The sequence below is a fragment of the Vombatus ursinus genome, unplaced genomic scaffold, assembly GCF_900497805.2.
Source record: "Vombatus ursinus unplaced genomic scaffold, bare-nosed wombat genome assembly UNPS02014799.1, whole genome shotgun sequence".
Lineage (NCBI taxonomy): Eukaryota > Metazoa > Chordata > Mammalia > Diprotodontia > Vombatidae > Vombatus > Vombatus ursinus.
In genome coordinates, this window is record NW_020954577.1 from 23,827,858 (window position 1) to 23,847,663 (window position 19,806).

Sequence of the window (19,806 nt, forward strand, 5' to 3'; positions counted from 1 at the left end):
ATGAATTAAAAGTTTTCTTTAATTCTGAACCATTAATATAACTGCATTTTGTCTTGGAAGCATCTGTATCACAGCAGGTTACAACAACTTTGGGATAAAAGGCAACTGGTAAACTGTCCAATACAAGGTTTCAAATAACAGTTCTTACTGGCCCCTACCCAGACATATCCCAGATAAAATTTTTGATCAAAAACATGAAATAGATCCACCTGCTTATTTTAAGCATATTAAAAAGGAAACTAATCGGACCATTTCTATTTGTCTATTTTATACAAAAAGGCTACACAATGTTACACTTTATTCAGAATACAATTAGAGTGATTATGAATTAGTTAGTGTTCTACACCATTACTCAATCCTTAAAAATCAGAAATTGCTGTAGCAGTATCCACTATAACTTAACACTACGAGACTTAAAAAACTGAGTTACTGCCCAAAAAAAAAAAAGAAAAAAAAGGAAAAAAGGAAAAGCTACTGTCAAAGCAAGCAAAGTCAGTACCATTACAGAGATTAAAAAAAATAATTTTAACAAGCAAGGCTAGGGTTTCATAAATTCCATCTCGTGATCCATTCTTGTGCATCTTCATTTCTTGAGTCACTCCCAAAATCCATTGGTATTGTTACTCCTCGACCAAAAAGGACCAAAACAAAAAGCTTACTTCAAGTGTTCCCATAGGAAACTCAGCGTGGTTAGTGTGTCAGGCACTTTCTGAGATGCCAGCCCACCCCTCGAGCCCTCTCAGCAACTCTACAGGCCAAGCACAATGCAAGCTCACTCAGACAAGACAGCTGTGTAGAAAGAGAGAGGCTGCTATTAATGTTTAAAACAGCAAATGTTACCCATGAGAGTCCATTGCAAAACGCTGTGGTACAAGACACTGAAGGACCATGTAATGACCAGAAAACTGAGAACACTCAAAGACATGCCCTTCAAGGTGGTACTCTGCTACTGCAGCAGTCACCATTATACTGAAATCACTCCCTCCCTACCAACTGAATCCACACAGAGGGGTCTGCAGGGACAGTATTTTACCCAAATGTTTAACTTCTTACCTAAAGGATGATTTACAGGTCAGTATCGAACCAAGCCAACTGATTACTGTCACCTGGAGGCAACCCATCCATAAGGTCCTGGGCATGTCCCAGATCTGGAAGCCCATCAACTGGGTAATCAGCACCTGGGTGGTGGCCACCCATTTCATGTTCCATCATAGGGTCCATACCCAAGGCATCCTGGCCATAGCCACCAGAGTGGAAAGAACGATAGCTAGGATCTAAGAAAGCAACCAAGGAAAAGGAAGAGAAAAAACCAACAAATGTTCACGCTCGGGTTAATGACATCCAAAAGCAGCAGATATCAGTATGTAAGACAGTGTTTATAATCTTTTGGTTTTTTTGTAGCTCAGCCAAGTAACACTGTAGCGACTGATTTTAAGCAGTTGTTCCAGTGTTCTGAATGGGCCAGTCTCGTAACATGGCTGTGCAGACAAGCCTAGTACTGTCAAGAGCATACCAGCATCAGCCAGTATCCCAGGTGCTGACTTGTTCTGAGCAGTGACTTTACTTCCCATGTGGATGGTGGAGAAGGAGGAGGATAGGGACAGCGAATCAATTATGGCACAAGTTACTGGAGAGAACTTTCACCATCTTACTGGGGATCCCTGAAAGCTGCTGAGAACTTGGGACTGACCATTGGCCTGCCCCACTGAACTATCAGATAAAGCTTCATGGCTACATGTGGAGGTTGGTTTTTGTTTCTGGAGAGAGATGGAGTTTACAAATGCCATCCTATCCCCTGATATAAAAGCAAAACAATGCATAGAAACAATACTAAAATCATGTACTCAAATCTTTATTCTTCTTACAAGGTTCGTTACAGATATAGGATACATTTAACCTGACAAATTCTCATCTAAATTAACCTGATATTAAACCTTTAGAAATAAAGAATGAAATGCAGAATGGTAATTTTACCTCTCTTATAATGTCAACTTAATTCCCCACTCCACTATCAACTCATAATTGAAGTTTTTAAAAAAAGGAAACCAAGGTCAATGCCACCAAGAATATATCCAATCATCTAGAATGTCTGAGCAATGTAGCACATTTTTCCTACTTCTGCCTTCCCAATGTGCTTGTAGTAAGGGGGCATAGTGGCATGAGCCTTAGGAAGTACAATGACCACAAGGCAAACTAGGAGTGGACAGAATAGTAATACCCTGTTGCCAAAACACCGCCTAGCAAACCAGCAGGTAATCAACATATACTTAATTTGCTATTCTCTCACTCAAACTGAAGTGGCTAGCTCAAACTTCTGGACTAGAAAGATTTTATCATCATTTAACCCCAAAGTTTAAAAGTACTTTAGCCACCAGACACTTTTTTTGGGGGGGGGGGGGGAAGAGTTAAATTTGCCAAGTAATACAAGCCACACATACCATCCTGACGATAACCAAGGGGTTCTCCTTGGGCACCAATATCAAGTCCAAGATCAGCAGTCTAAAGGAAGAGGCAACACAAAAGACTCTTACTACAAAACGAATAAACCATTTCAACTAGAAAAGGCACGCTGCCTAGTGGATTTCAAGATGTCCAATTAGCACTGTAACACTCATATTTCTGTGTAATGGTTCCGAAGAGGCTTCCTGTCAAAAATCTGGGTGTTAGCACTTTTCAAAACAGTTTCTGAACCAAAGTCTTTTTTAAAACAGTTTCTTTAAGGACTACAGCAAAACAAACAAATAAATAGATGAATGATTAAGTAAATAAAGCCGAATATTGGTGGAGTCAAGCACCAGTCTGTTTTGGCACTCAAAGCTGCCGCCACCCCTTCCTTCTTCGAAGTCCGGCACGCATCCCTCTCCTCCCCTCAGCCTCTAAGGCTAAATGCCACTCCCTAAGGCCTTCTCCTGATCCTCTCCCCAGCCTCAAAATCATCTTTTCACTCTGTTATTCTGCATGCACTTGATCTTGTGCTCATCTGCGAGTCTGCAGTATGGAGACACCAAGGCGCTTGCCGAGCGGCACTACCTCATTCCAAGTCATTGGCTCGGTCCTGAAGAGGGAGCTGGTCAGTTCGACAGAGAGACGCTTCTTGTAGTCCTGCGGCTTGTCCTCAGACATTCGGAACAGCACGGCAGCTGCGTACGTAGCTGGGAGAGAGGAACGTGGACCGTCCATGAGAGCCTATCCGGCCTGGAGAGAAGCCTTCTCTCCTAGTCACTCACTCAGGCACTTACCCACACCCTCATTTCTCGAGTGCAGTAATTCAGTCAGAGGAGCAGTCGCTCCCTCAGCCTCAATCGCTTCTGCGGCTTCCTTGTCCTGAGCCAGTTCACAGAGCACCCCTGCAGCCACTCTCTGGATGTTCTCAATAGGGGAATACAGCAACTGCGGTGGGGGAAACACAGACCTGTTGTTTGTACTCTACAAGGGAGATGGCGGCAGAGGACGATCGTGCTTCACTTAACACCACCTACCTGCACAAACAGTGGGATGGTATTTAGACCCCTGATGACGATTCGGTTGTGGACATCTCGTGCGAGGATATGAAGGGCTCCGGTGCAGCCTTCCACGATTTCTTCCATACGAACTCCCTCCTAGGGAAGAGTGCAGAGCTGTAGTACGCAGCTAAGCTTGTTCCTCACTAAAAGCTTGTGAAGAACTCGGTAGAATGACACCCCTCAAATGAAGAGGAGCCAGTTCTTCAGCATTTATTCTTGGAGATAATCTGAACCCCACTGTACAGAATCAAATTCTCCTAATTCGGCACACTAACTCAGAAAGTTAATCAAAAGACAAAGTCATTGTATTCAAAAGCAACCCACTTCTGCACACATTCAAATACTATTCCTTTCTCTTAGAAGTTGGATATGCCGGAGATAACATCAGACAACATATATGGATTCTGACAAACAGACTGGAGATAAGATACTGCTAGAATGATTGGAGTCCTCTCCACAAGAAAGTTAGAGGGAAAAAATGCAGATGAGAAATCTTATGAACACTATAACCCTTTCTCAAACTGTTTCAATTCTTCCTAACATCCCACCTACCCACCCATTTTAGGACGCTCCACTTTAGACAGGAAAAATTAAATGTGCCAATAGTATACCTTCATCGTTACTAAACTGACTGCATGACTGCTAACACTATTATTCTAGAATTTCTTCTCTAGCTTGTGGAATCTTCAGACCCTTTGCTTCTCTGCTGTCTCAACCTTTAGAATTTTATGTATTTTATTAGCAAAAAAGGATTACTAATCTATTTTATTTTTCTAACTTTTTAGTAGCATCTGTAAAAAGGCTTTGGTAGCAAAACCATTGAGAACTCCACCCCCATCATCTGGTCCAGCTCCCAGGTAAGGTAAATGACCTGCCAGTTGGTCAGCCAGGTAGTAGAAGCATCAGAGAGAGACAAACACTGCACCCAGGTATCCGCAATACCACAGATGAATCAACAAAGTTCAAGTAAACTTAATAATTCTAGTAAAATATCATCTAAACTAAGAATTTGCAACCTACGTTCCCTAAAATGCTTCCTAGGACAGCACATTTATTTTCACATAAAACCTAGTCAAGAAACAGACTTACATCCTTTTTAAAAAGTTAAGGACATTGGTGGAATTTTAGAAAGGTCCATCCAAGGGTGTATAAATAAAGACCTCAGACTTGACAGAAAAAGGTCTGGGTGCAGAACAGAGCACTTTATGGTTGTCCAGTTTTTCCTACTTGCTCATTATTGATTCTAATTATGTTCTGATTTTTTATGCTCTTTTATGAAAATTATTTACAATTCCTCACGGACCCAAGATGGAGAATGCTTTTCAAATGACACAAAATGAAGCCCAGGGAATGAAAAATATAGGATAAAATTATCTTAATTTATAGTTACTCAATTATTCAAGGATGACCTTTGCTCTTCTTACTCTGCCCAACATTCAGGCCATTTTATTGCTCATTTGCGTCTCCTTTGGAGAGAATGATAACACAAATGTTCTTAGTCATTAGTCTTCCTTAAAAATAGACAGTCAAGAAAGTAAAGTCAATAACTAAAAAGTCTCCGAGTTCTATGGTTTCCACTAAGATCGAAGACTCAGAGCTAAAATTAGCCCCAATCCGATTCCCTCAACTTTACAGAGGAGGAACTGAGGCACAGAGGCTAAATTACTCGCTTAAAGTCACACAGGTAGTAGTAATAAGGTGAGCTCAGATTTGAACCTAGGCCCTCTGACTCCAAATTCTGCATTTTTTCCCCCACTTTCACCACAAAGCCACCCCACCAGTAAAAGTCACATGTGACCATGCATGAAGATTTTTCACCTTTGGAAAAATATAAGTAGTATGGATTTTAACATTTTATCTGGGATTTTGTTCTTTGTTTTATCCAAATTTATTGTAATGTTTAAGCACCTTTTTTTTTCTTGTTAAGTTTAAAGTTTACCCACCACAAATTGCTGCTGTGTTCCACCCATTGAAGTCCGGCGCTGGGTGTCCTGATGTGCTCTCACCAACAACTGAACTAACCGGGGAATCGCACCTTGCTCACGTAAAGGTGCATGATTTGCTGGGCAAAGCGCAAGATTTCGGATGAGACCAACAGTAGCCTGCAAGAAAGGAGATTAAAGAATTAATGAGTTAATTATCTATGTGCTTACCCTTAAGTTCCCTGCCACCTCCAAGACCTACTAGAACCAGTAAAAATTAAAATAGGCAATTGCTAAACAGTTGCATATTTAAAAACAACCACCTAAAGATTCTGCCTAAGAAATGTTTGTTATTCAAGACATCTTTGAGGTCTAACAGTACCAGTCAACCTGACCAGCTCATACTGAAAACTCTGAAGATTCATGAACTCGTACATCTGTAAAAGTAGGATCTTTGGTAAAAGCGCATTCCTGTGGCACTCTGTAAAGGGCTTTATTCCTCACAACGAGCCTGTGAGGTAGGCAGTGCAAGTCTCATACTGACAAGGAGACGAAGGCTCAGAGTAAACGAGTAACTCGTCCCTGGCCACACACACACACAGAGCACGAGGAGGTACTGCAGTCAAGCCTTGAAAACACACATCCTGTAAGACAACCTTGTCACAGGTCACACAGCATTATTATTCGATTCTTGTATCCCTATTAGGTAAGCAGAACAGGCTAAATAATAAATGACAAAAAAGGCTCAGGGTTAGACACAGTGCAGCCAGGACTAGAAATGAGGTCTTGGGATCTTCTAATATACCATTACACACCATGCTATCACTTACAATCCAGCTGACCAATACAACAGCAGTTCTTACTGCTGCAACAGTTTGTGCTGTTACATTACGATCACTTACCTTTATCAGAGGCCAATGAGATGGCGGATGCAAGAGCTTAACCACCACTGGGAGTCCATAATGGAGGCGGACAGCATTCTGCGCCATCTCAGCCTCCTGGTGTCTGCTAGTCAAATGACGCAGCGCACAGATGGCAGGCTCAGTGATATCCTCCCTATCACCAGCACGGAGAACGGTGCGAACAAGAGCTTCAATTCCACCAACCTGGCACACCATCATCTTGTTCTTGTAGTTATTGCAGGTGAGGTTAGAAAGGATGCCAGCAGCACAGGTGACGACATTTATGTCATCTGAGCCTAAAAGCTGAACCAGAGTCCCGAGAAGACCTTCCATTCCTTCCTATGGAAATAAGAAACTGAGACACTTAGTCTTCATCAATCAAGAAGCCACAACTCCACTGCTGTCTAGCAAAGAATTTACCTGCTTAGTTGCAGCGTCTGAAAGATTCCTAAGAGTCCAGAGACAGTTCTGTACAAGACGCTGACTTGGATCTGTAAGGTGAAGTCCTAAAGCTTGCATTCCACCTTGAAAATAAAAATAAATTCGCTAGACTTTCAGAATTTAATAATTTCCCTCCTGAATGTTAGTAGAGGATCTGAGTGACTAAAAGCAGTCTGCCTTTGAGCAAATCACTCCCCAAAAAGTCTCCTGACTCCATCCTCTCAGAAAAGGGAGATGTCTTATCTCTTCCCACTTCCTTCAGAAAATCATTTCTTCATTTAACTCCTATTTATTATCTCTATGCTAAAATACTTTTCTCCCAGTGAGTGGCTCTCTCTCTGACTTGTGTTTTTTTTGAAAACATTCAGAAGTCCTCACTATCTTATTTGTGGTCAAGAATAAAGAGGAGAAAGAAAAATAAAGCATGAATTTTTAGACAAACAACACAGGAGTATTTTGTATAGTGCCACAGAACAGGACCCTTTATCTCAAAGCTACAACTTTTGAACTAGAAAACTCCTGGACCTGGCTTTCAAGTAGGAGGCTGAAATGAGGAAAAAGATATTTGCTCTTTTTTTTCCCCCTGATTCTCTAAGTGTTTTTCTGGGCATCGCTACCATCAAGATACTTTTTGCTAACAGAATCCTCTTTTCAATTTAATTAAAACTTTACACAATAAGCAGGGTGCTGCTAGGATATAAAATCCTTAAACAAAATAATGTCCAAAACCTCAATGAACCTTACAAATAATACAATTAGAAAGGAATAAGAGAAATGTATCTTTTTAAACTATATAATGAAACACGTTAAAGATATTTTCCTTCAATTCATCTACCAAAATTTTTTAGCATCTGTGATCTTCACATACCTGGTACTTGATAAATTTTTTATAATAAATGACCAAGAACTTTGCTCTCACTTGTCTACAAAAAACTAAAGGTGGCAAACAGAAATGATGCTACTTTAACAAAAATTCTGCTTTTCAACCACCGAGGTCGAGTGCTACTTGAATTATTTTAAGAACAATAACTTTAGAACACCCTAAGAGAATGCTGTCGGAGTCATGAATTGGTCCAACCTTTCTGGAAAACAATTTGGAATTATGTGAAGAAAAGTCATTCAACTATTCACATTCTTTGACCAGTGATAGTACTACTGAATATAGTTCCCAAGGTCAATGACAGAAAGGTTCTATATTTAACAAAAGTCATAGCAACACTCCTGATGACAGCAAAAAGCTAGCAACAAAATTTGCAGGTAAACTGAGGAATGGCCAAATATACTGTGATAATATGAATTAGGTAAGAGTGGCATCACAGTGAGGGAAAAGATGAGTATGGGAAGACCTATACGATGGAGTAAAGTAAAGGCAGAACCATAAGAACAAAATCCACAATGATTACAATTATGTAAATGATAACCCTAAAAGGCAACCAAATTGATGAATCATAATGTATACTCTGTCCTGGAGAACAAATAAGGAAAAGCCTCCTCTCAGGAAGAGGTGGGGGTCAGGATATGTACTGTAAGATGTGGGCACTGATACCAACTGTGCCAATTGGTTTGGACTAAATGTTTTGCTTTGTTATAAAGCAAGGATTCAAAAGGGGAGAGTTTAAGGAGAAATATAAGAACAAAACCCAACAAATAATACTTGTTTAAAACAACAGTTGCAGAAACCCTGCCCAGATGGTATTGGCTGTAATATACTTACCAGCTTCCACAATAGCTGGTTTGTTACTAGAGCAGACTGACAAAACCTTCAGTACTCTACTTGTGGTCCACAGGAGTTTTTCATAGGTATAAGTCCTCATTATATTTACCAGAGCCTGGGGTCCACCACTAGCCAGAATGATCAGCTAGAAAGACAAATATGTGTTTTTAATTGCAGAAGACTAACAAGTGTAGGAAGAAAAGACTTAAGCTCAGCCCCTATGTGATCATATAGAGGTGAAGGCTATCTTGTGATTTATCCAAATAAGGGACCTGTCTTTTTGCCATGGCCTTCTCTCACCTCTACTAAATCAACTGCTTCTGGCATTCTATTCTCTCCACATCACACAAGAGTAAACCCCCTTACTTAGGTTAAGAAGAATACCACAACACTAATTTTTTCTTTTATCAGGATTATAAGGAGGAAGAAAAATCAAAACCATGTTTTCTTTTACACACACACACACACCCACACACACCTCGGTCACAGCCACTACTCAAAAAAGTTCAAGAGAGGTATCACCAATCAAAAATATACCTAGAGAAAAAAAATGCTACATATACTGTTAGATATGGTTGGTGTCTCAGTTTCTTTTCTTTAACCGTTTTTCTTATAAAGAAGGGTTTTGCTGTGAAGTAGGGGACTAGAAAGTGATGCTCATTATACATACAGGCACTGGCCTAGATAGGGCCGATTTTGGGCTTTGGGCTGATTAAGGCAAATACAATAAACACAAACACAAATGTATAGGTACTGATGTGATTTTCAAGACTTTGAAACTTTAAAGCTTCTCTCACATCACCAAACTCTATCAAGTATTATTTGCTATGGTTCCTACCTAGTCTAGGGGCTTTATGCATCGTTTTCTTCCTACAATCCCTATAGCTCACATTTCCCCGTATGAAGCACTAAATGTCTTTGATTTACCTTGCTCTCCTGATTGCCATAAGCCAAAATCTGAAGACAGTCTGTTGTGATAGCCAAGAATTTAACATTTGTTTTGTTGAGCAAAGCAACCATTTTCTGCAGTCCACCAGCAAGACGCACTGCCATTTTGGCTCCTTCTTGATGTAATAAAAGGTTGTGGAGGGTCGTAATGGCATAAAACAACACAGAATCCACTGGGGAGCTGGGAAGAAAACAAAATCTTTCAGTATTCCTAGATCAATCACTATAGTTTCTTTACTTCTCCATTCACAAGCATGTACTTCCAGGTTATCTTACCCAAGCATTTTCACAAGGGCAGGAATGCCACCAGACTTAAAGATAGCCAATAAGCCTTCACGGTGATGGGAAAGATTGTGCAGTGTCCCAGCAGTACAACGTGCTGTTTCTACATCATTTGTATTTTGCATGGTGCGCACAATAGCAGATACCATCTGAGGAGAGCGCATTATGGCGTGTCTGGAGGCCTCTTTCTTAGATAGCTGGTGAACCATAACTGCAGCCTTATTAACCACCACCTATAACAGAACATAAAAGAAATTGCTTTGCTCCTCAAATACTTTGACAAGCAGCAAACTTTGGAATAAGTCACCTGATTCTTAAGTATAGTAAAAGTTAATGTCAGAATTATTCTGTTCTGTATTTTCTTTTCAAAACAATCCACAAGATTAAACTCTGGCCCTTACCTGATCCTCATCATTTAGCAGTTTGGTCAATTCAGGAATTGCACGAGTGGCCAGTTCAGCATCATCCTGGTAGTTGATCAAATTCACCACAGCGTGCTTTAGCATCTGAGAAGGTTCAGCCAGACGCTGAACGTTAGTTGGGTGAGCCGCATCAAACTGAGTGGATGGGATCTGCATGCCCTCATCCAGTGTTTCAGGGAACATGGCAGCTCGTACTCTCTGTGCTCTGGTCATGGCATACTGTCCATCAATATCTGAAAAATACACAGCTAGTCAAAATTCACCATTCACTACTTAAAATTCAACCTGCTTGACCCAATAGAAAATAATGCCCTTTTCCTCACCCCAAAATTTAAATCACTGAAACTATTACACCCTCCACCTTTAACTGAACAAGTCTCACTCCATTTACAAAATGACTTGTGCTTTACTTACCAGCTACTTGTTCCTGCGTGAAGGACTGAGAAAATCCCTGTTCCCATTCATATAAGACTTGGGTAGTATCTACATCTTCCTCCTCAGGATTTCCTTTGCCACTCAGGGAGGGAGCTGTTGTTGTGGCACCAGAATGAATTCCAGAATCAAGGTAAGACTGTTGCTGCCAGTGGCTAACAGCTGCTTTTCTATCTGGCTCCATTGCCATGTCTAATTCCATCAAGTCAGCTGGAAGAAATGAAATAGTAAGAAATATTACAACCATTTAAATATTTTACTTCAAATACAGAAAATATTTGTGATATGGCCCATTGAAATTTTTTTCAGAAATAAAGTCTGATCTGAAAGACAGCCAAGGAGAATAGAGTAATAGCCAGGATCAGCTCAGTGATGACGTGTTAAGTCCTTGGGGGACCACCTAACAGTTACTCACTGAATCAATGGAAGAATGGCACTGCATCCAGGCTCCAGAAGCAGTCATCCAGACTGTATTCCTGCTGGTGGCTTGTTTGTTTGCTATTTCACCAAGCCATTAGTACTGGTCAGCAGAAAATGGAGCAAAAGGCAGCCTGACAAGTAAGCAGGGAGAGAGGAAAGCAAGGGGATCTGAGCCAGACTGGGTTAATGGTAACAAAGCAGAGCCCCAAATAGAGTGATTGAAGACTTATGATACAAACCTTGAGTGGCCATTGTTCTTGCGGTGTTCTCAGAATCGTGGCCTATTCTACGTCACAGACCCTAAAAAGTTAATTAAATGCCATTAGAAATGTTTTCCAGAAGAAATTATGGTGTAAATTTAACTTGAAATATATTTCTAATAAATTAGTAATTACTTCTAAGTAATTGCAAGTAATAATGACCTCTTTAGCTCCTCCACAAAAAATGCTCATGAAATTAACTCAAAATATCCTTTTTTTAAAAAATCAGACCTTAATCCAAACAGCCAAGCATTTATCAAGTGCCTACCATGTTCTAGGTGCTGGAGAAGTAATCAAAAAAAAAAAACAACAAAAAAAAACCCAGTTCTGCCCTCAAGGTGCTTTATACTCTAACCTCAAGGACAAGGGGAGGAAAAGGTAAATCTCATGATTCTCACTAGGAGATGACACTGTGTTACCACTAGCCAATTTCCTTTCCTACTTCACTATAATATAAATTTCTCTTTATAACTAACTGGGGGGGGGGGGGGGGCGCAGTGTGGCATAGTGGAAAGAGCACTGCACCTGAGGATCACAGGGCTGAGATCAACATCCAGTTCTACTTAATATAATTTATAATTTATAAAGCCCCTTTGACTACTTAGTTTTCACGCTTAAATTAGTTACTTTTATACCATTTTTCCTTCATTCACAACTTCAGCACAAATACTTTCTATATAAATCTACTCAATAAATTATAATCAAGCATGGCTAATCTAATTCAAAATCAGTGTTATAAAGAACTACCCTCAAAGCCAGATTCACTGTTTAAATATGGAGATTTAACAGTCCCACCTTTATGCTGTGGCAAAATTTTTAAAAAGTCAAATAGGCATAAAAACATTTTGTAATATCCAACAGCAACTTTTAAAAAACGTATTACTGTTACATAAACAAAAAAGGCACTTCCAAACCCAATCCCTTAGAAACAATTAAGCAAAACTGCCTAATAGGGTGATTTCAACTAATATCACTTTCCACTTTCTGAGTTCAATGATTGTTACCAGAAAGGATGGCCATATTTTAATGAAAATTTTCCTCACTCTACCCAACAGAGGTATTCCTAAAAAGCTATCTTGTTAATGTGTTTATCCTATTTTAAATTAAAAAAAATTAAAGAAACCTAGATGCTTCTATCCTAATCTAAACAGATTAACATTTATCAATGGAATCATATCAATGGAAAAAATTTCAAACTCATAAACTTAGCATTGTTTTTTAATCAATACAAGTGATGTATCCATCACTTTCTGAAACCTCATTTATCATGTTCAAGAGACCCACTGGTACATTTATATCCCATCTCCTCCCCCCAAGCACACATTTTTAACACCAACAGCACTTGGCACAGTGCCTGACATATTGTAGGTGCTTAATAAATGCTTATTGATTGGTATTTGTGTAGCATTTGCAATTGGAGTCTCACAAGATTCACATGAGGTAGGTTCTACAGATATTACCCCCTATTTTGCAGATTGAGGAAACAGACTTGGAGAAATAACCCATCATTTGTTTACTCAACTAAATAAATATTGGGGTAAAATTTGAATTCAAGTGTTCCTAAGTTCTACATTCTGCCCACTATTGCCATACAACCTCTCTCTGGCCATTTTTGTCTATCCTATTAATTTTGATTTCAAATTTGGCTTTTAGTCAACTATCCTTTTGTTCAGATAAGTTTAACATGCCAAAGGAAATCTGGTAAATTTCTAATAGACTAACATTTCCTCTTCTTATCTATACCTAACCCTTCACTGACTGTCTTTATTTTCTTGATTTTCTTTCTGCTAGTATACTCCAAATCACCTGGGAACATTTTCTGTTGCCCCTTGGACTGCCATGCCCTAATTTACCTAAGACCTGGATTCAATTCTGTACAAAAATGGCTGAGAAGAGGTACAGGGCAGCATGCTGAAAATAGAATGCTATGTCACATTATTTCCCTGTGAATAGATAACCATGAAAATGAAGACAGACAAACTAAATTATTTTAATTGCAGGGGAGTTCTTAGAGGAAAAAAAATTTTACATCCTCAGTATAAATCATCTTTAGCAATCTAGACTATTTCAAAACCATGCTACCTTATTTCTAGATTATATGTTGACAATCCAACTATCTCCATATTTCTACTTAGGTTAAGTCAACAAACCAGTACTAATTTAAACAGTGGTTAAATAAAAGACAGATAACTATGGGTATGTAACTGCACATATTGTCAGTTATTTGTTGGTTAGACTTTCTGACCTATTTTTTTTCCCTCTCTTTTGTTACAAGGGATAGCTTACTGGCTAGGGGAAGAAGCATAAATGTTTCATGTATAATGAGTCAAGATAAAAACAAAATATATCAATATAAATTTAAAATAAAAATAAAATTAATGGCAAGGCTCAGATTGAGGAATCAGAATAACATAATTTGGTAATCATTAGTAAGTTATAGGAAAGACTAAAAAATGCATCCAAATACCCTCATATAATTCCTTATCCCAGAAAATATAACCACTACTCGCTAAGTTTCATCTTCATGACATTTACAATAGAGCCACATGTATGCTGAATATGGGGAAAAGGAAATACTATCTACTAATACGGGATGGATGGTTCTCAGGTCACTCAGTTCCTTTTTAGAAAAGGCAATTAAAAGTTTGACCATGCAGGGTGTTCTCCCCTCCTTCAATGGAATGCAATGATTTTAAATATATTCTTATTATTAATAGAATTCTCTTCTTTTTTTATTCATAAAAGCCAGGCCAGACTATCTTTTATATTATTAGCAAGGTCTACTACCTTTACAAGGTCTACTACTAAGGATTCTTAATCTAGAATGTGAACTTAAAAAAAATTTTTTTATAAATATTTTAACATTATTGGTTTCCTTTACAATCCTATGTATATTATTTTATGAAATTAAAAGAATTTTGAGAAGGGGTCCATATGCATCACCAGACTGCCAAAGGAATCCCTGACACATAAAAGGTTATAAAACCCTTACCTTGACTTGCTATGGTTGAAAGTATTTTTTCCTGTCTAGTAAAAAACAAACCGACCTTAATCCACCAAGGGAGATATGGGGTAAAAAAGTCAATGAAAGGAAAATCAAAATTGGCAATAAATCTAGATTAGATAACATTTAAATATTCGTGAAATAAGCATTATCATTCAATGGATCTGACCAATAGCTTTCTGGGTGATCATGCTAACCAAAATATCCTCACAAAAGAAAGTTGTTTTAGGTGTGAGAGCCAACAAGACCTATTTCTCTGAGCTTTCTTCCAATAGAGACACTAAGATAGTAAACCTAAACAACCTAGCAACATTTCCTGCAAATTACATCAGGCAGCCCTTTATAGTCATGCTAACAGTTACAAAAGAGAATCTCCAGTCATTTCACTTTTGCTTTTCCAATTTGTTTTTCTTTTAATGGTGTTGGTGACTGATCCAACTAACTATAAGCTTCCTGAGGCCAGGAATAACGTCTTATCTAAACCATGGATCACTTCCATTTTCTCAGCACAGCTCAGTACAGCAGGTGCTCAGTGTTTACTGAAGGAATAAAGTTCCTTTGTAACATCATTCAACCTCCAGCTAAACAAATAAAACATTTAAATCAAAGCCAGGTCAGGATATGAAGAATTTAGCTTCTTGCCTTCAAAAAGTATTTATACCTTAGCTGGGGAGATAAGACCTTTAAGAAAATAACTGTGAATTGACAGGAATGACAGAAAATTAAATGTAGAAGAGGATAAGAACACCGAAAAAATCGTTCATCACCCAGAAAATGAGTACTTCAAACTGGTGTTCACAACTCAAGAATTTGGATGTCTTGTTTTAGGGGCCTTAGTTTTAACAAATATCCTTTGGAAGTGCTTGTTAACACTAGTGACAAAAAAATAAGCCAATTATTTCAGCAAATTCAAAAAAGCAAAAGCATCAGTCATTACTTAAACTATTAAATCAAGAATAAAAATGTAAGTACCTATCATAATAAATGAGGGGTCTGGGCCAGAGTGATCTCTAAGCTCACAGGCCTAATTTAACAGAATTAGAAACTATGACCCAAAGAGATGAAGTGATTTGCTCAATGTCTTGTATTCATTTAGTGGCAACCAAAGTAGACTAATGTATTGAAATGCTTATTAACTATATATATGGGATAGAGATTCATATAAATGTATTAACATGCTGACATGGATCAAATCAATCAACAAATATTTATTAAGTATTCATCATATGCCAAGCACTGTTATACAGAGACAAAAATTAAAGTCTCTGCTCTCAGGAAGCTTATATCCTGTAAGAAAAGGTTTTTAATCTGGGTTAATTTGGTAATTGTATTTCAATAATTGGCTTCATTTGTTATCTTACATATTTTATGCATTTTAAAGTATAATTGTAAGAAGGGGTCTTTAAATCAGTTCCAAAAGGGTTTTACACACACACATACACCCCCCCCACCCACACCTCCCCCCCCCCCAACCTCTGCTATTAAGTGCATTTACATTTACACACAGGTAAAAGGTAATGGAGACGGTGGAGTCAGGTGAGGGATAACTGCTAAGGAAATGAGAGAAGGCCTCATATAGGTGCCAGCTTTTGAGCCGAGCTTTGAAGAAAAATATGGATTTTAAGCAGCATTATGTGAAAAGAAGTACATTCTAGGAATGCAAAGCCATTAATACATCGTGCATGAAGAATAGCAAGTCGGACACTTTGGAGGGATGTTAAGAATACAGGAATAACACTGAAAAGACAAGTTAGAGCTACATGGTAAAGAGTTTTAAATGCCAGAACAGTTTGATTCTAGATCTAACTGGGAATTACTGAAATTTATTGACCAAGGATGCAATATGGTCAGACCCATGCCTTAAACTATCACTTTAGGAGCTGTATGGAGGACAGCTTGGCAATGGGAAAGCCCTGAGGCAGGGAGACCAATTAGGAAAAGGGTAGAGGGGTGGAGTGGGAGGCAAAGTTTTTGTTTTGTTTTATTGGAAGAGATGACTTCTAATCTGGACATGATGAGTCTGAGAAGCCTCAGAGACATTCAGTTCAAAACCCAAGACAGCTGGTGGTGCAAAACTGCAGTTAAGGTGGGAAACTAGAACTAGATATATAGATCTGGGAGTCATCTAAAGAGATCGTAACTGAACTCAATGAGATCTGATGAGATCACCAAGACAGAATATACATATATAAAGGAGAATGAATACTTTGTACAGAGCCCTGGAATACACTGCAAGACATGAATGACATATGCAGTATATCAAATGCACAAGATAAAATAGGACTACAAAGGAAACCAACTATTAAAATAACTATCAAATTAAAAAAAAAGAAAACAAGTTCATAGACCCCTTTAAACACAAATGCTGAAGCAAAAAGCAGTGTACAAAGGACTTTCATTAAACATTTCCTTGTCTCCATTATTAATGGAACTAATAAATATAGATATATGTATTTATACACATACACACCCACTTAATATAATTAAGCACTCAAACTCACCCTTCTCAAACAAATGCAAATTCTGTGTTACTCAAATTAAGAGGTTAGAGGGAGAAAGAGAACAATACAAATGTACATCTCTCACCAAGTGGAAAGTTGTTTCTAATTTCATTGATGACTGATTATATTGTGCAGGACAGAAAATTCCTGCCAACATTAAGTTGTTATTTTTCTTATACTTCCTTATTTACTAGTCAGTCTGTCGTGAAACAAGATTAGCCCTTGAGGCAACTTGCTAGTTATTAAAACAACTTGATCTTTGTTGAGAATTCTGCAAACTCATTTTTAATGTTCCAAGCTAGCTTCACATGTCTAACTTCTAGAATGGATTTTTACCCTGGCTCCTCTCTACAGTTCCCATGAATTGTTACTAATGGTAAATAGCCCATAGTCAATAAATGCCAGAAGTCAGACAATAGATCATAATGTTGAATTAATTGCCACAATTAGTTATACCAGTTTTGCCTGGTTCTTGTTTTAACCTTTCATAAAAAGAACAAAGGGAGGAAAAAACATTACGTTATCATATCTCTCTTCTGTTCTAAGTGAAATCACAAACCTATGCTTAAAGAAGCAAATAGTATGGCAAAGGAAAGAATACTAAACTTAATACTAACACCGATACTAAACTAAACTAAATACTAGACTAGTGTGGGGAGACCTGGTCCTGCCATTTACTGTATTATCACGGTCAAACAAGTCATTTAATTTCTGAGCATCAGTTTTCCTACCTATACATTATATTATCTGCCTCTTATGATCGTTGAGAGTTAAACATAATCTGTGTGAAAAATGCTCTGTCACCTTAAAATTATATTGTTATTGTTGATGTTATCATTATCCTAACATTATGAAGGAGGGAACTGAGGCATAGGAAGTTCATGTCACACTGCTAGTAAATCCTTGAGGCAGGACTCTGATCTTCTGGATTCCAAGTGTGTTCACGCGGGCCCCTGGGGGGTGCGGAGGATGAGGAGAGAAGATAGTGAAAGATCAAACAAAAGGAGCAGATCCAAGATGCTTCTGCTCTCTCAACCCTTACAACTGAAGCCTTCAGTGATGCCCTTTAAATATTCAGATTATGAATTCTTAAACCTCGCATCTATAAACTTGTTTTTTCTAATGTATTTATAACTATATAATAACAGTTAACATTTTTATAGTGCCTATTATGCACTAAGGGCTTTATAATTATTATCTCATTTGATCCTCACAACAATCCTGCAAGGTAGGTGCTATTATTATCCTTTTGCAGAAGAGGAAACTGAGGCAAACAGGTTAAATGACTTACCCAGGATCACACAGACAGTAAATATCTGAGTACAGAGTCGAACTCGGGTCTTCCCGAGTCTGGTACTCTATCCACAGAGCCCCTAGCTGCCTCTATATTACAGTTTCTTTTATAATCATATATATTTTATGCACCTAAAAACATTATTGAGAATGGGTTCATAGACTTCACTAGACTTTAAAAAGTCTTTAATACATCATATCCCAGTTCACTGAAATTAGAATGGATTAAAATATTGCATTTCTTGCACCCACACCACAGATTGATCTCACAAATTTTTATGGCTTATGTTAAAACTAAATCCAATTCCAGACTCCTGGTTTCCACTTAAAAGTAAAGATTTGGTGCAGACAAAAAGAAGTCCTAATGCATATTATTCCGAATACAAGGTCTTTAAAATAATTTCAAGAACTTAACATATCCTATTTCTCAGGACTTCATAGAATGTGTCCATGGAAGGGCAGCTAGGTGGCTCAGTGGATACAGCACCAGCCCTGCAGTCAGGAGGGCCTGAATTCAAACCCGGTCTCAGACCAGACACTTGACACTTACTAGCTGTACCCTGGGCAAGTCACGTAACCCCAGTCGTCTCACACAAAAAAAAACAAAAACAAAAACCATCCATTACATAAAAAAAGTTTACAAGCCCTGGTTGAGATGATGAAATAACTATTCCTGAAAAGAATGATTAACAGAATGTTTTTGTTTATTAATGAGGAAAGGCATCAGTTCAAACTTCCTTAGACAATTTTATATCAAGAGCCCTCGGCAAATTCACATCACACTCTAGTGTTTCTAAATAACCAACAACTTAAAAATTATTATAGTCAGCATTTTAATTCAACTAGTGTTTATTTAGACAGGTAAACCTACTTGCCAGATACAATTTTGATCAAATTTATGACACAACAGCATTATTTTTCAATACACCTAGAGATGGGACCAGCATCTGAATCAGAAAGAATAGAGCTCAAGTTCTGCATCAGATACAAACTAGCTAGATGACTAGGGCAAACCAATCAAAGATGCCCCTGGGGCCAGACTTTGCCATATGATCTGTCTTTTTGTAATATGCATATCATACTATGCACTATTATATGTTAAAAAACCAACTACTAAAAATTTAACCTGCATGCTTAATGGTACATGTAGCACAAAGGTACCCCTTATATCCACTAAATTTGGACTTTAAACAATCTTTTATTAGTAAAATCATGTAGGTATTCTGTTAATGTATCTGCTTCTGAAACATTTGTTGGTTGTACTATGATTTATCTGATGCCAAGTCAGTGGTTTTCAAAACAAAAACACTTGCAATTTATTTTACCATTATAAAAAGAACAGATTAAATTTTTTTTTTGTCAATAAGACTCATGGATGCCTCTTGTTCTCTTATTGCAGTCGTACCCCTCTACTACCAGACCTGAATCCTTCCTTCTTACAACTAGCATTAAACAAAAACAAGCTATATAATAACTGTATGTATGCCACAATATATGGCAGTATTCTACCTCTAAATGGTCTCCCACCTTTTTGTAAGAGGAGAAAGTATATTTTATGTGTTCTCAAAGATCAAGATTGGTTATTACAATTACTCAGTCTCAACTCCTTTGAGCAATCTTCAATTATATTATTGTAATCATTGTGTTTATGGTTCTTCAGAGTCTGCTTAACTCTCAGTTCTCACAAATTCCTGGTTTATCTGAATTGCTCATATTGTTTCCATTACACTCATATACCAGTTTGTTTAATCATTTTTCTAAC

At 38.0% G+C, this 19,806-nt stretch overlaps 1 protein-coding gene across 5 annotated transcripts in view; it reads right to left on the reverse strand.

The window, feature by feature from the left end:
- The window catches only part of CTNNB1 (catenin beta 1), a 43,551-nt gene continuing 23,745 nt past the window's right edge, over window positions 1-19,806 (reverse strand). For 3 of the 5 annotated variants that reach the window (XM_027872224.1, XM_027872227.1, XM_027872225.1), the window contains exons 2-16: window positions 11,226-11,286; window positions 10,549-10,776; window positions 10,114-10,367; window positions 9,707-9,945; window positions 9,410-9,611; window positions 8,483-8,627; window positions 6,748-6,851; window positions 6,328-6,666; window positions 5,447-5,605; window positions 3,480-3,599; window positions 3,240-3,390; window positions 3,031-3,152; window positions 2,439-2,499; window positions 1,054-1,274; window positions 1-789 (exon numbers count right to left, since the gene is read on the reverse strand). In XM_027872224.1, the coding sequence (XP_027728025.1) occupies window positions 1,066-1,274; window positions 2,439-2,499; window positions 3,031-3,152; window positions 3,240-3,390; window positions 3,480-3,599; window positions 5,447-5,605; window positions 6,328-6,666; window positions 6,748-6,851; window positions 8,483-8,627; window positions 9,410-9,611; window positions 9,707-9,945; window positions 10,114-10,367; window positions 10,549-10,776; window positions 11,226-11,238 (2,346 nt within the window). In that variant the 5' untranslated portion in view covers window positions 11,239-11,286 and the 3' untranslated portion in view covers window positions 1-789; window positions 1,054-1,065. Of the gene's footprint in view, window positions 790-1,053; window positions 1,275-2,438; window positions 2,500-3,030; window positions 3,153-3,239; window positions 3,391-3,479; window positions 3,600-5,446; window positions 5,606-6,327; window positions 6,667-6,747; window positions 6,852-8,482; window positions 8,628-9,409; window positions 9,612-9,706; window positions 9,946-10,113; window positions 10,368-10,548; window positions 10,777-10,981; window positions 11,080-11,225; window positions 11,287-19,806 lie in introns of those variants that run through there. The other 2 variants (XM_027872228.1, XM_027872229.1) reach the window with 2 other exon arrangements.